Source organism: Barbus barbus (assembly GCF_936440315.1).
Source record: "Barbus barbus genome assembly, chromosome: 21".
NCBI classification, from domain to species: Eukaryota; Metazoa; Chordata; class Actinopteri; order Cypriniformes; family Cyprinidae; genus Barbus; species Barbus barbus.
The window spans coordinates 24,682,558-24,696,747 of record NC_136749.1 but is presented as its reverse complement, the minus strand read 5'-3'; the positions used below and the strand labels follow the sequence as shown (position 1 = coordinate 24,696,747).

The 14,190-nt window shown below is 37.9% G+C and overlaps 1 protein-coding gene across 1 annotated transcript; it reads left to right on the top strand.

Moving 5' to 3' along the window:
* Window positions 1–2,136: 2,136 nt before the first annotated feature.
* LOC306886844 (G protein-activated inward rectifier potassium channel 4-like) lies at window positions 2,137–14,190 on the top strand (the record flags this gene model as incomplete). Its single annotated transcript, XM_079444175.1, has 3 exons — window positions 2,137–2,208; window positions 2,971–3,847; window positions 13,847–14,190. 3 exons carry the CDS (start codon window positions 2,137–2,139, stop codon window positions 14,188–14,190), a joined length of 1,293 nt encoding a protein of 430 aa, XP_079300301.1.

Below are 14,190 nucleotides of genomic sequence, written 5' to 3'. Positions count from 1 at the left end.
CATTCAGAAATGGGATAAGTGACTCTCTTTTTTATATGAGTCACTGAATCATTAACTCAAAAACAGTTCATGAATTCAGAATCACATACTGCTCTTATTTTTTTTTTTTTTTAAACATATCTTTGTATTCAGCTATTTTTTTATTCAGGAACTGCTTTATTAAAAGTCATTATATCATTCATTTAAATGATTCTTTTATAAACGTTGATTCATTCAAAAACACCACTACTAAGTAGCTAGCAAAATTAAAATGAAAGAACTTTTAATTTCTTGCCGCTTTATCGCACCTGGTTAGGAAGCATTGAAGAAAGTATTCAGCTACCTACATAAAGTTCATTTTAGCTTGTTTATGGTCTTGCTAAATAGGGACAGATTGTTTTCTTGGCTCAGAAAGATATTTGTTGCACACCCTTATAATCTTTCACAGCTAATCTGTCAACAAAACAAACTATTCCCGATATCAGCACTGTATAAATAATTCATCAGTTCACACAGTAAATCATTTTATGTAACTTTGGTTTATCTGCGTTTGAGTTGTTATCTGTCACTTTTTCAATCTGTCTCTTTCTCTCACTCTATCATCTCTCACTTTCTCTCTCTCTCTCTCTGGACCATATCTGTTCAGATCTCCTAGTGGGTGCCGTCTGCCCCCATCTGCCTCAGAATGCCTCGCTCCTTGTTCCCCATAGAGCTTACCATCATTAATATTGCTTTGAAAAAACCCCACTGGTACTCACCTGCACCTGCTGTCGGTGCTGTTGGGTGATGCTTGGGCAGAGAGGGAGAGACGCAATGTCTTTAGAGACTTTGAGCTAATGGATAACATGTTGAAACAGATGTGGACTTCAACATTCAGTGAACATGATCAATTATGTGGAAATAAAGCATTTTAGGTATACGAGAGGAGATGAGGCTGAATCGTTTGCAGGGTTTTCTTTCAATTTTGGCTAATAAAGTCATTGGTTGTGGTGATCATTGTTTTTGCATGCAAAATACTCATAGTAAAACCTCTGCTGAAAAGACAGCTCGTTTAGTCATGGCTGATGGACCAGCATAGTTGTGTTTACCAGCAAACAATGAAGCATGGCATTTAATTTAAGCTAGACAGTTCACCAAAAATGGCAATCCTGTCATCATTTACTCGCCCTCAAGTTGTTCTCCTCATTTCTTCTGTTGAGCACAAAAGATGATGTTGATGGTAGCCATTGACTTCCATATGGAAAAAATAGTATGGAAATCAATGGCTACCGTCAACTTTTTGGTTACCAATATTCTTCAAAACATCTTCTTTTGTGTTCAACAGTAGAAAGAAACTCATTCAGGTTTGGAACAAGTGGAGGGTGAGTAAATGATGACAGAATTTTCATTTTTGAGTGTATTTTTCCTTTAAGAAGCCTGATGTGGGTCACCAGTATCCCATGCTGTGGTACAACATACAAATAACAATGTAAAAAGTGCACAGTAAAAATAATTTTTAAGTTTTGTTTTTTAAATAAAACAGACTATTGGAGCATGTTTTAGAAGTAAATACTATTTCAGTCTTTCAAATTTATTAGCAATTTCTGATTTTTTTTTTCAGAAAGTAATCTTTTTAGTGTGCTGGTCTTTTATACAAATGTAAATAAAATCCATATATTTATTTTATAAATATCTAGTTTTTGAAGTGAAATGTTTGATTAACATTTTTAAGTCAAGGGCTTTTGGTTTATTTGGCCTATTAAAATTATAGCAAACCAATATAATAATTTTGATCAAGTTTTAATGTATTAATTCAAGTTTCTGTGAATTTATACAAATATCAGAGCTGACTAGGGGAAAACAAACTTTTTTAGTGATGACGCTTGCCTTTTAATTCATTATGTATTCAGTGCTGTAACAACTGCACTGATTTGTAAAACTAATTGTGTAAATGTGGTGTGCAGGTAAGTAAACACTGTAGAGCAACATAATTTAACACTCTGATTTTAATCAAGACCGCTTGCAGGCACATTTATCTCACTCTTTGTGGTAAATTACTCTCTAAGCTTTGCTCTCCATTATGAGTTTCACCTACTAGCTTTCATGTGTTTTCTTCTAATAGTTGGAGAGCTCCAGCTACTGTGTTGGATCAGAGACGACGTCTACGGCTTCCGGGCCATGAGTAGTTTTAAGGATGTGGAAAAACAAGGCATCAAGCTGCCAAAAAAATGGATCGATTCCAATGAAAAAGTAAGTTCAGTTTCACATTTACTGTTCTTTTATGATTTTTTTTTATGCATGTATGAATTTTGGGGAAGCTACTTTGCAACTGTAACTTGTTAAGCAACTACTCAAAAGTAGCTAAATACAATGAAAGGTTTGGGGTCAGTAAGATTTTGAAAGAAGTCTCTTATGCTCACCAAGGCTGCATTTATTTAATAAAAAAAAGTAAAAACAGTAATATTGTGAAATAGTATTACAGTTTATTATATTTTTAAATGTAATTTATTCTTGTGATGCAAAGCTGGATTTTCAGAATCTTCGCTCTAGTCTTCAGTGTCACATGATCCTTCAGAAATCACTCTAATGTGCTGATTAATATGAATGTTGAAAACAGTTGTGCTGCTTAATATTTTTGTGGAAACAATGATCTTTTTTTCAGGATTCTTTGATGAATAGAATTTATTTTAAATATAAATCTTTTGTAACATTATAAACGTCTTTAATGGCAAACTTGGAAATATAAATTTAGTGTTTAGTGAAAGGATTATTGCTTCAGCTGCTGGAAAGCTTGTTACTGAAAAGCTACTCTACTTCAAAAGAAACAATAGATTATACCAAAAACAGTAGTGTCACTACTTTTAGTTACTTTCCAAAACTGATATCGATTCTCCTTCTTTTAGAAAGTTTTGTTTACAATAGTGATGATATTAACTGCTATTGTTTAATCTTTTCTTTTAGCCAAACTTGAAATGTTTCTTTTCTGACTTCTTTTTCCATTCTTGTCGGTAGATCCCCACAGACCGTACGATGGTTGTCAGGGGAGTCGTGGGAGGAGGAGGCGCTTCTGATCGCCCAGGAGGTCAGTTGAGAAAACGGCGCCAACGTTATGTGGAAAAGGACGGCAAGTGTAACGTCCACCACGGAAACGTGCGTGAAACCTATCGTTACCTGACGGACATCTTCACCACGCTTGTGGACTTAAAGTGGCGCTTCAATCTGCTGGTCTTCACGCTGGTCTACACCACCACCTGGGTGTTTTTTGGCTTCATTTGGTGGCTCATCGCCTACACCCGTGGAGACCTGGACCACACTGATGACAACGAGTGGACGCCGTGTGTCAATAACCTCAATGGCTTCGTCTCAGCCTTTCTTTTTTCCATCGAGACCGAGACCACCATTGGTTATGGGTACCGTGTCATAACGGACAAATGCCCAGAGGGCATCATCTTGCTTCTGGTGCAGGCCATCTTGGGCTCCATCGTCAATGCCTTCATGGTGGGCTGCATGTTTGTGAAAATCTCACAACCAAAGAAACGCGCCGAAACGCTCATGTTTTCAAACACAGCTGTGATATCCATACGGGACAGCAAGTTGTGTTTGATGTTCCGCGTTGGTGACTTGCGTAACTCACACATAGTTGAGGCCTCGATCAGGGCAAAGCTCATCCGCTCTAAGCAGACCAAGGAAGGAGAGTTCATCCCTCTAAACCAGACGGACATCAATGTGGGCTTTGACACGGGGGACGATCGACTGTTCCTGGTGTCACCGCTGATCATTTGCCATGAGATCAACAAGAATAGCCCCTTCTGGGACATCTCGGAGAAGCAACTGGCGCGAGAAGAGTTTGAAATAGTGGTCATTCTGGAAGGAATGGTGGAGGCTACAGGTGAGAGTAGATCATGGAGAATGAGAGAGCGAGGGGGAGCATAAAAAACATTTCTCCATTGACTGCCATTCAGCAGGTGACATATATTTTGGTAAAATAATAATAATTGATTATTAAAATATATCTTTAACCAATGCTCAGTTTAAAAATGTAAACATAAACTTCTCCCTTGACTGCCATTACGGGATATTATAGTTACCAAATGTATATGTTTATATCCATGTACTTATATATTTATGTATGTATATTTAGTTAAATAAAAGAGATGTTAACTGAAGAACAATACAATAAAAAACGTATTTCACCTACTTTCCAAGGTACAACATTTCTAGTTTTCATATAGTTTAACTTGATGTACTAAAATAACAAAACTTAAAACTGAAATAAAAATTAACAAAAACTATATAGGCATATTTAAAAGCAACAAAAACTAATAAAAATCACAAAAACACGCAACAAAATTATTAAAACTTTAACTAAAATTTACATGAAAGCAGGAAATAAAATCTAATTCAAAATATTGGCTAAAATTGTAATAGGATCTCAGTGATACTAAAACAACACTGCTGCCATTCAAAAGTAGACATGTATTTTAGTTAGAAAACAAAACTGATATTTGCTATCTATCTGTCTGTCTGTCTGTCTGTAAAAACTTTTTTTTGTTTGTTTGGTTTTTTGCATATTTGTCACACTTGATTGATTCAGATCATCAAACTGATTTTAATATTACACAAAGATAATCCGAGTAAATACAAAATGCAGTTTTGAAATAGTGATTTCATTTATTAAGGGAAAAAAGCTGCCCAAACCTCCCTGGCACTACGCGAAAAAGTAATTGCCCCCTAAATCTAATAACTGGTTGTGCCAGCTTTTGCAGCAACAACTGCAATCAAGCGTTTGCGATAACTGGCAATGAGTCTTTCATGTTGTTGTGGAGGAATTTTGGCCCACTCTTCTTTGCAGAATTGTTTTAATTCAGCCTCATTGTAGGGTTTTTCGAGCATGAATGGACTGTTTAAGGTCATTCCACAGCATCTTTAACTTGGCCACTCCAAAACCTTAATTTTGTTTTTCTTGAGCCATTCAGAGGTGGACTTGCTGGTGGGTTTGGGATCGTTGTCCTGCTGTATAACCCAAGTGTGCTTGAGCTTGAGGTCACAAACTGATGGCCGGACATTCTCCTTCAGGATTTTCTGATAGAGTGCAGAATTCTTGCTTCCATCAATTATGGCAAGTCGTCCAGGTCCTGAAGCTGCAAAGCAGCCCCAGACCATCACACGGCTCTCACCGTGGTTCGCTGGAGTCCCAAAACCTTAGAAATGTCTCTTTCCAGACTGATACATGTCAGCTATTTTGTTTCTCATCTGATCTTGAATTTCTTTAGATCGCACCATGATGTGTTGCTCTTTAAACATGCTTCATGTTGTCAGACAGGTTCTATTTAAGTGATTTCCTGATTCAACAGGTCTGGCAGTAATCAGGCCTGGGTCTGGCTAGTGAAATTTAACTCGGCTTTCTAAAATAATGTGGTTAATCACAGTTATTACCCTCTAATGTAGCTGAATTAAAACAATTCTTCAAAGAAGAGTGGGCCAAAATTCCTCCACAGCAATGTGAAAGACTCATTGCCAGTTATTGCAAACGCTTGATTGCAGTTGTTACTGCAAAGGCAAAACCAGTTATTAGATTTAGGGGGCAATTAATTTTTCACGTAGGGCTAGGTAGGTTTGAACAGCTTTTTTCCCTTAATAAATGAAATCGTCATTTAAAAACTGCATTTTTTATTTATTTGCATTATCTTTGTGTAATATTAAAATTTGTTTGATGATCTGAATCTTTTAAGCGTGACAAATATAGAAAAAAAAACAGGCATATATATATATATATATATATATATATATATATATACACTCACCTAAAGGATTATTAGGAACACCATACTAATACTGTGTTTGACCCCCTTTCGCCTTCAGAACTGCCTTAATTCTACGTGGCATTGATTCAACAAGGTGCTGAAAGCATTCTTTAGAAATGTTGGCCCATATTGATAGGATAGCATCTTGCAGTTGATGGAGATTTGTGGGATGCACATCCAGGGCACGAAGCTCCCGTTCCACCACATCCCAAAGATGCTCTATTGGGTTGAGATCTGGTGACTGTGGGGGCCATTTTAGTACAGTGAACTCATTATCATGTTCAAGAAACCAATTTGAAATGATTCGAGCTTTGTGACATGGTGCATTATCCTGCTGGAAGTAGCCATCAGAGGATGGGTACATGGTGGTCATAAAGGGATGGACATGGTCAGAAATAATGCTCAGGTAGGCCGTGGCATTTAAACGATGCCCAATTGGCACTAAGGGGCCTAAAGTGTGCCAAGAAAACATCCCCCACACCATTACACCACCACCACCAGCCTGTACAGTGGTAACAAGGCATGATGGATCCATGTTCTCATTCTGTTTACGCCAAATTCTGACTCTACCATCTGAATGTCTCAACAGAAATCGAGACTCATCAGACCAGGCAACATTTTTCCAGTCTTCAACCGTCAAATTTTGGTGAGCTCGTGCAAATTGTAGCCTCTTTTTCCTATTTGTAGTGGAGATGAGTGGTACCCGGTGGGGTCTTCTGCAGTTGTAGCCCATCCGCCTCAAGGTTGTGCGTGTTGTGGCTTCACAAATGCTTTGCTGCATACCTCGGTTGTAACGAGTGGTTATTTCAGTCAAAGTTAATCTTCTATCAGCTTGAATCAGTCGGCCCATTCTCCTCTGACCGCTAGCATCAACAAGGCATTTTCGCCCACAGGACTGCCGCATACTGGATGTTTTTCCCTTTTCACACCATTCTTTGTAAACCCTAGAAATGGTTGTGCGTGAAAATCCCAGTAACTGAGCAGATTGTGAAATATTCAGACCGGCCCGTCTGGCACCAACAACCATGCCACGCTCAAAATTGCTTAAATCACCTTTCTTTCCCATTCTGACATTCAGTTTGGAGTTCAGGAGACTGTCTTGACCAGGACCACACCCCTAAATGTATTGAAGCAACTGCCATGTGATTGGTTGATTAGATAATTGCATTAATGAGAAATTGAACAGGTGTTCCTAATAATCCTTTAGGTGAGTGTGTGTATATATATATATATATATATATATGTATATATATGTGTATATATATGTGAATGTATGAAGAAGCTAAATGATAACTTTTTATGATGAGAAGGCAGTTGAATCTTTTAATGAATCTGTTGATCCAGTTCACAAAATTGAATGATTTGTTAAAAAATGGGAGTGATTCAGTTTAACTCTCCGACTCACTGATCTGGTTGCAAAGGTTAAATGCTATCACATAAACTCAGATGCACACAAGTCACTTTTATGATACTATTACAGTGCTTTTGGGTCCTTCAAACAGCTTGACAGCCCTAGTCCACATTTACTTTCATTATACTGAAAGGGTTTCCCAGAATCTTCTTTAAAAATTCTCATTTTGTATTCCATGGTAGAAAAAAAGGTCATAGAGTTTGGAACAACATGACTGTGAGTAAATGTTTTTTGAAGTGATGCTGGATGCACAGGCCAAGTTACTGCCATTGAGATGAATGGGAATGGGAATGGATGGCTCTCTCCAGGTATATCAGAGCTCTTTGGATGAGTCAGGAGTATTTAAATGGGTGTTGCCTGCAAGTCAAACATGAAAAGTGAACAGATTTACCACAGTTCCCCTGGTAACTGAATGCTGACAGCAGGGCGTGATGTGGTATTTTCATGGGATTCACTAATTATATTGACAGTGAATTCATGTGACAGCAGTTGCAATTACACTATGCTAATGAGCTTTTGCATTGTGCTCTGTGTCAGTATAGACAGATATTGCTGCCTGCATGGAGCAGAAGGATGGAGGACTCTTGAGATGTCTCTCAGTAAGACAAGCTCATGGCCTGTCAATAGGACCGCCTCAGGGAAATTAGCGAGCAGAAGACAATTGAAAGAACTATAATGCAATTCACTTTCACGCACTCCCTTTCACGCACACATAAATACACACACACTCACAAACACACTTTCTCCTACATCTAAAATAATGAATCATTGCTCAGGAGTGGGATGCAGTGAGTAGCTTGATTCAGTCCACAATCATCACTTGTTCAGTGCAGTTATACTGTTTTAATCTCACATCTGACATTCAAGAGCATCCCACTTTCAGTCGATGTAGGTTTAACCAATCTATTATTAGACAAAAAAGCAGGATAACAGTAAAAGAATCAGTATCAGAAAATGATACCAAACTATTCAGGTCAGGATTTTACCTCAAGGCCTAACGAAATTGGAAAATTATAAAGAATAATTATTGATTTCCTAAATAAAGTCCTTTTTCGACCTTTCAAGTGATAAGTAATGGAGGTTTAGGATTGGTAGCTCATGGCCAATCAGGGTAAAACCATCAGGGAGACCAGAGTAATGAACAAAGAGTCCAAGTCTAATAACAAATATAATTGTTCTCATAGCATTTATAGTTTGAGTCTCATCCTGAGCGACAACTCACTCTTAATAAAGGGGTCACCGGATGCCCATTCTCCACAAGTTCATATGATTCTTTAGGGTCTTAATGAAAAGTCTATAACATACTTTGGTTAAAATTTCTCAATGGTAGTGTAAAAAACACCTTCTTTATCCTGTCAAAATCAGCTCTGTTTTCATCAAGCCGTTTTTTAGTCCACGTTGCTTTAAATGCTAATGAGCTCTGCTGTCCCCACCCCTCTCTTCCGTGGGGTGACGAACAGTAATGTTTACTTTAGCTGCAAAACTGGCTAACTAGCACATTATTAGGAAAGCCGATTTGCAAAGATTCATAAAAAAAACTTAATGGATCACGAATGATTCGCGCGAACATAGACGCATTTAGGCAGATCGGGGGTCGGCGCATTCACTTCAAAGCGAAAGTAATGTTAATCCTCTGCGTCTTCAGCGGCTCAGATGTCGGGGGTAAAGGACGACTGCTTTATTCATTATTACATGCAACAACTAAACACTTCAATCGCTTAATCTGAGACATCTTGTCTTCCCTTGCAACAGAGGCTGACAGCTCTCAGTCGGTCTTGTCAATCAACTATCGTGGGAGGGGCCTGTACAGAACTACGTCATTCTGACAGGAACCTCAGAACAGCCTGATTTGAGAAAGGGGATTTTAAAATAGGGATTTTAAAAAAACACTGTGGAATTTTATCATTGTTGGATGGATGTGTACACTCACTTCCAACACACAAATATGTTCAAACAACTTTTTGCATCCGATGACCCCTTTAAAGAGATGAGAATTCTGTCATTATTTACTCACTCTCAAGTTGTTCCAAACCTGTATGAGTTTCCTTCTTTTGCTGAGCATAAAAGATGACACTTTGAAGAATGTTGATAACCAAACAGTTAATGGTAGCCATTGACTTCCATAGTATTTTTGCCTTACAATGCTAAGTCAATGGCTACTGTCAATGTCAAAACGCCTTCTTTTGTGCTGAAGAAACTCATACAGGTTTCAAACAACTAGAACATGAGTAAATCTTGACAGAATTTTCATTTTTCTTTGAACTATCCCTTTGAATGAAAATGTTGTCCTCATTTACTCACCCTTATGTTGTTTCAAACCTGTATGAAGTTATTCTGTGGAACACAAAATATATATATATATTTTTTTTTTTTTTACTTTTCTTGACCGTATAATGAGCATCAGTTGGGTCCAAAGCAACATTGGATGCTCTTGACTTTAATTATATGGATAAAATGAGACACTTTTCTAAATAGCTTATTTTGTATTACACTTAAGGAAGAATGTCATAACGGCTTTGAACATATTGTCAATTACCACAGACAAGAAAAAAGGTCACCCTTTATACTCCAATTCTCGCTATTAACAAACATTAACTATGACTTTTGCCTGAAAAAACTCCTAATTAACTGCTTATCAATAGTTAGCAAAGTAGTTATTAAGTTTAGGTACTGGGTAGGATTAGGGATATAGATGTTTCTAACAAGTGGCTGAACGGGACTACAGAGGTTGTCGGGGACATTTAGGCAACGTCACGCTATACAGAAAAATCATCTACTCACAAAGGAACCAGGGTGATGCTTCTGGTTTGGCCTACAAAACTTCTGGTTTGGCCTACAAAAATATGTCATCACAATTGCACTGGGACAAAAAGGCTAAAATACACTCTGTTTCCTAAGTAAAACAAAAAAATTCAACATTGTATCTATTAAGTGTGATAAAAGTGCTTATTAATCTTGTCTGTGCAAAGTTCCTGTCATGACCAAACAGAAGAAACGACTTGCGTAACCAGAGGTTCATCCACCTAGAACAATAGTGTCACCACTAAAAAGATGATTCAGACAACTTTACAGCTTTAATAACCTGTATGGAAGAATTAATGTAAGTGCTTTAACAAAAAAATTCAAGCTGCACATTTTGGCTTTTAACCCCTCTGGAATTAATTGCACCGTAGACTTCAATTATTTTAAACATGTTTTTTTCATAAACTTGCAGGAAACATGATTGTCTGTGGTAGTGAATATCATAGCACAGATGCTTTTGAGAGAGCTTAACATGTGTTAAACCTGGAACAGACCCTTAAATAAAGCCATTTAAACTTAGCAGAACCTGCTTGGTGCGGCCCTCAGAGGCGTTCAGGTGTTTTAAAACCTCTTTCCTTTAATAAAGTAAGGCTTCAGTACCAGTGAGGCTTTGGTTGTTCTTCTGCTTGGATTCTAGAATACTCTAATGTTTTAGATTTTCCCTGGGTGGCTAACAAAGCATTTTGTGAAATGGTTTTAAATGTACAGTTTAAAATGTCTGTATGGAGGTGTTTAAGTCAATTGCAGAGCGTTATCAGTGAAAGAGAAGCTTCTCTTGCAGTAGCTTTCATTGATTATATAGTTCGATGCATACCCTGTGTGGATATTGAACTACTTTACAATGGGAATCTCATGAATTTTGATGTGTTTGATGAATGATATCTGCTGAGTTTCCTAGATGTCATTTATATTCATTATGACAGCCTCTATATATCACTCTGTGTGTGTTTACTTGTGTGTGTTTGAAAGTGGTCGTAAAAGAGATGCTTGTTGAAAGTGTGTTTTGTTGCTCTGTTTGTCACTGCACGTCCCTGGAGTAATTGATGCAGTTATTCGAGGTTCACTTAAGCAGATGATGAGAAAGCTTGTATTCTATTTTTAGGCGCTGTGCCCATAAATATTCAGCGGTGCATGTGCATGCATTTCTGTGCGTTTCATGGGAAACATGATATGCTTAATTAATTAAGCTTAAGTACATTCCTATTGGCATATTAAAAGGATCATTACTAACTTTAAAAGGTCTAAAGCACAATTAAACAGTGACCTTTAGATATTTGAAAAAGACATAATGGAACAGTTCTTCAGCAAATGTTATAAAAGTGGTTTTAATATGTAACCAATACTGAACTAATCAAGATAAAAACTATGCACTACAGTCTTATCTCTATATTATTAGCTCATACAACAGCCCCAAAAAGTAATTAGAAACTCAAGTATTTTGTACAGAACTATATCTATCTACTGTATCTATACTGTTTATCTCTCTTACATAAAAAAAATATATTCATTTAACCCATCCAAGTGTCCACACAGGGGGACCTAGTGAATGACCTGCAGAGAGCTGGGACCAAAGTAACAAAGGCTACCATCAGTAACGCACTACGCCACCAGGGACTCAAATCCTGCAGTGCCAGACGTGTCCCCCTGCTTAAGCCAGTACATGTCCGGGCCCGTCTGAAGTTTGCTAGAGAGCATTTGGATGATCCAGAAGAGGATTGGGAGAATGTCATATGGTCAGATGAAACCAAAATAGAACTTTTTGGTAAAAACTCAACTCGTCGTGTTTGGAGGAGAAAGAATGCTGAGTTGCATCCAAAGAACACCATACCTACTGTGAAGCATGGGGGTGGAAACATCATGCTTTGGGGCTGTTTTTCTGCAAAGGGACCAGGACGACTGATCCGTGTAAAGGAAAGAATGAATGGGGCCATGTATCGTGAGATTTTGAGTGAAAACCTCCTTCCATCAGCAAGGGCATTGAAGATGAAATGTGGCTGGGTCTTTCAGCATGACAATGATCCCAAACACACCGCCTGGGCAACAAAGGAGTGGCTTCGTAAGAAGCATTTCAAGGTCCTGGATTGGCCTAGCCAGTCTCCAGATCTCAACCCCATAGAAAATCTTTGGAGGGAGTTGAAAGTCTGTGTTGCCCAGCGACAGCCCCAAAACATCACTGCTCTAGAGATCTGCATGGAGGAATGGACCAAAATACCAGCAACAGTGTGTGAAAAACCTTGTGAAGACTTACAGAAAACGTTTGACCTCTGTTATTGCCAACAAAGGGTTTATAGCAAAGTATTGAGATGAACTTTTGTTATTGACCAAATACTTATTTTCCACCATAATTTGCAAATAAATTCTTTAAAAATCAGACAATGTGATTTCCTGGATTCTTTCCCCCCATTCTGTCTCTCATAGTTAAAGTGTACCTATGATGAAAATTACAGGCCTCTCTCATCTTTTTCTCTCAGAACTTGCACAATTGGTGGCTGACTAAATACTTTTTTGCCCAACTGTATCTATAATGTTTATCTCTTTTACATAAAAAAAATATATTCATTTAACCCATCCAAGTGTACACACAGTAGTGAACATACACCCGGAGCAGTGGGCAGCCATTGCTGCGGCGCCCAGGGAGCAGTTGGGGGTTCGGTGCCTTGCTCAAGGGTCTCACCTCAGTCGTGGTATTGAGGGTGGAGAGAGTGTTGGTTATTCACTCCCCCACCTACAATCCCTGCCGGACCTGAGACTCAAACCCACGACCTTCTGGTTACAAGTCCACCAATTTTCCATTAGGCCACAACTGCCCCGTACTATATATTATAATAATTATTACATAATTAACATAAGTAACATCAAACATACATGTCATTGCATTAGATAACAAATGATGAAAGAAATCTATATCTAATAATATCTAATATTTACCTAACATTTATATATCTCTAGTATTTCCTGTATTATATTAATTGTGACCCTGGACCACAAAACCAGTCATAAGGGTCAATTTTTTTAAATTTAGATTTATACATAATCTGAAAGCTGAATAAATAATCTTTCAATTGATGTATGGTCTGTCAGGACAATATTTGGCTGAGATACAACTATTTGAAAATCTGGAATCTGAGGATGCAAAAAATCTAAATATTGAGAAAATTGCCCTTTAAAGTTGTCCAAATGAAGCTCTTAGCAATGCATATTACTAATAAAAAATTAGTCGGTTTTGACATTTACGGTAGGAAATTTACAAAATATCTTCATGGAACATGATCTTTACTTAATATCCCAATGATTTTTGGCATAAAAGGGAAATCAATCATTTTCACCCATACAATGTATTGTTGGCTATTGCTACAAATGTATCTGTGCTACCTATGACTGTTTTTTGGGTCCAGGTTCATAAATGTTAAAGAAATATGTCACAAGCACATTTTTCAAGCAATAAATTTTACTAAAAAAGGTTTGTTAAGTTGTAAACAATAGATTTGGTGTTTAAAATGAAAGGGGGAAATGAAGAAAAAGCAGTAGCTCTTTGAAATTAATAATTTTTTAAATCTAATGCAAAGCTATTTGTACATTATACATACATTTATACGTAGGCCTATGCCTTAAGTGTCTCAATTCATTTGGGACCACTATATATCCAAGTATTGCTCTAAATAATGAACATTACAAATTATGCTCTTTGTCCTACTTTGGATTGAATTCATCAAGAGTCTCGCTCCTTCATGTCTCTCATTTTTTGTGTCATGCATAAACTATTCATGATTGTCCACACCATAGTCATTTGGAATCAGCCTCCTCTCTTTTCACTGCTATTTTTGCTGACTTTTCTGTGCTCACAACCGTTTTCCTCTGTCTTTTCCCGCAGGAATGACATGTCAAGCCCGCAGCTCATACCTGAACTCAGAGGTGCTTTGGGGAGAACGTTTCACCCCTGTGCTCTCACTGGAGGAGGGATTTTACGAGGTGGATTATGACACATTCCACCACACCTACCCCACACCGACCCCTTCCTGCTCCGCTCGGGAGCTTGCAGAACTGGCAAAGAAAGGGGAAGCTATCCCTTTGCCCCCTATTTCTCCTCCAGCAACCCTGGGAGAGCCCCCAAGCCCAGAGGAGATGCCTGAAGAGGAGAACAAGGCAGAACAAGAAGAAGCAGAAGAGACTGTTAGCAATGGTGATGTGAACAGAATGGAGTGTGTGCAAGAATGA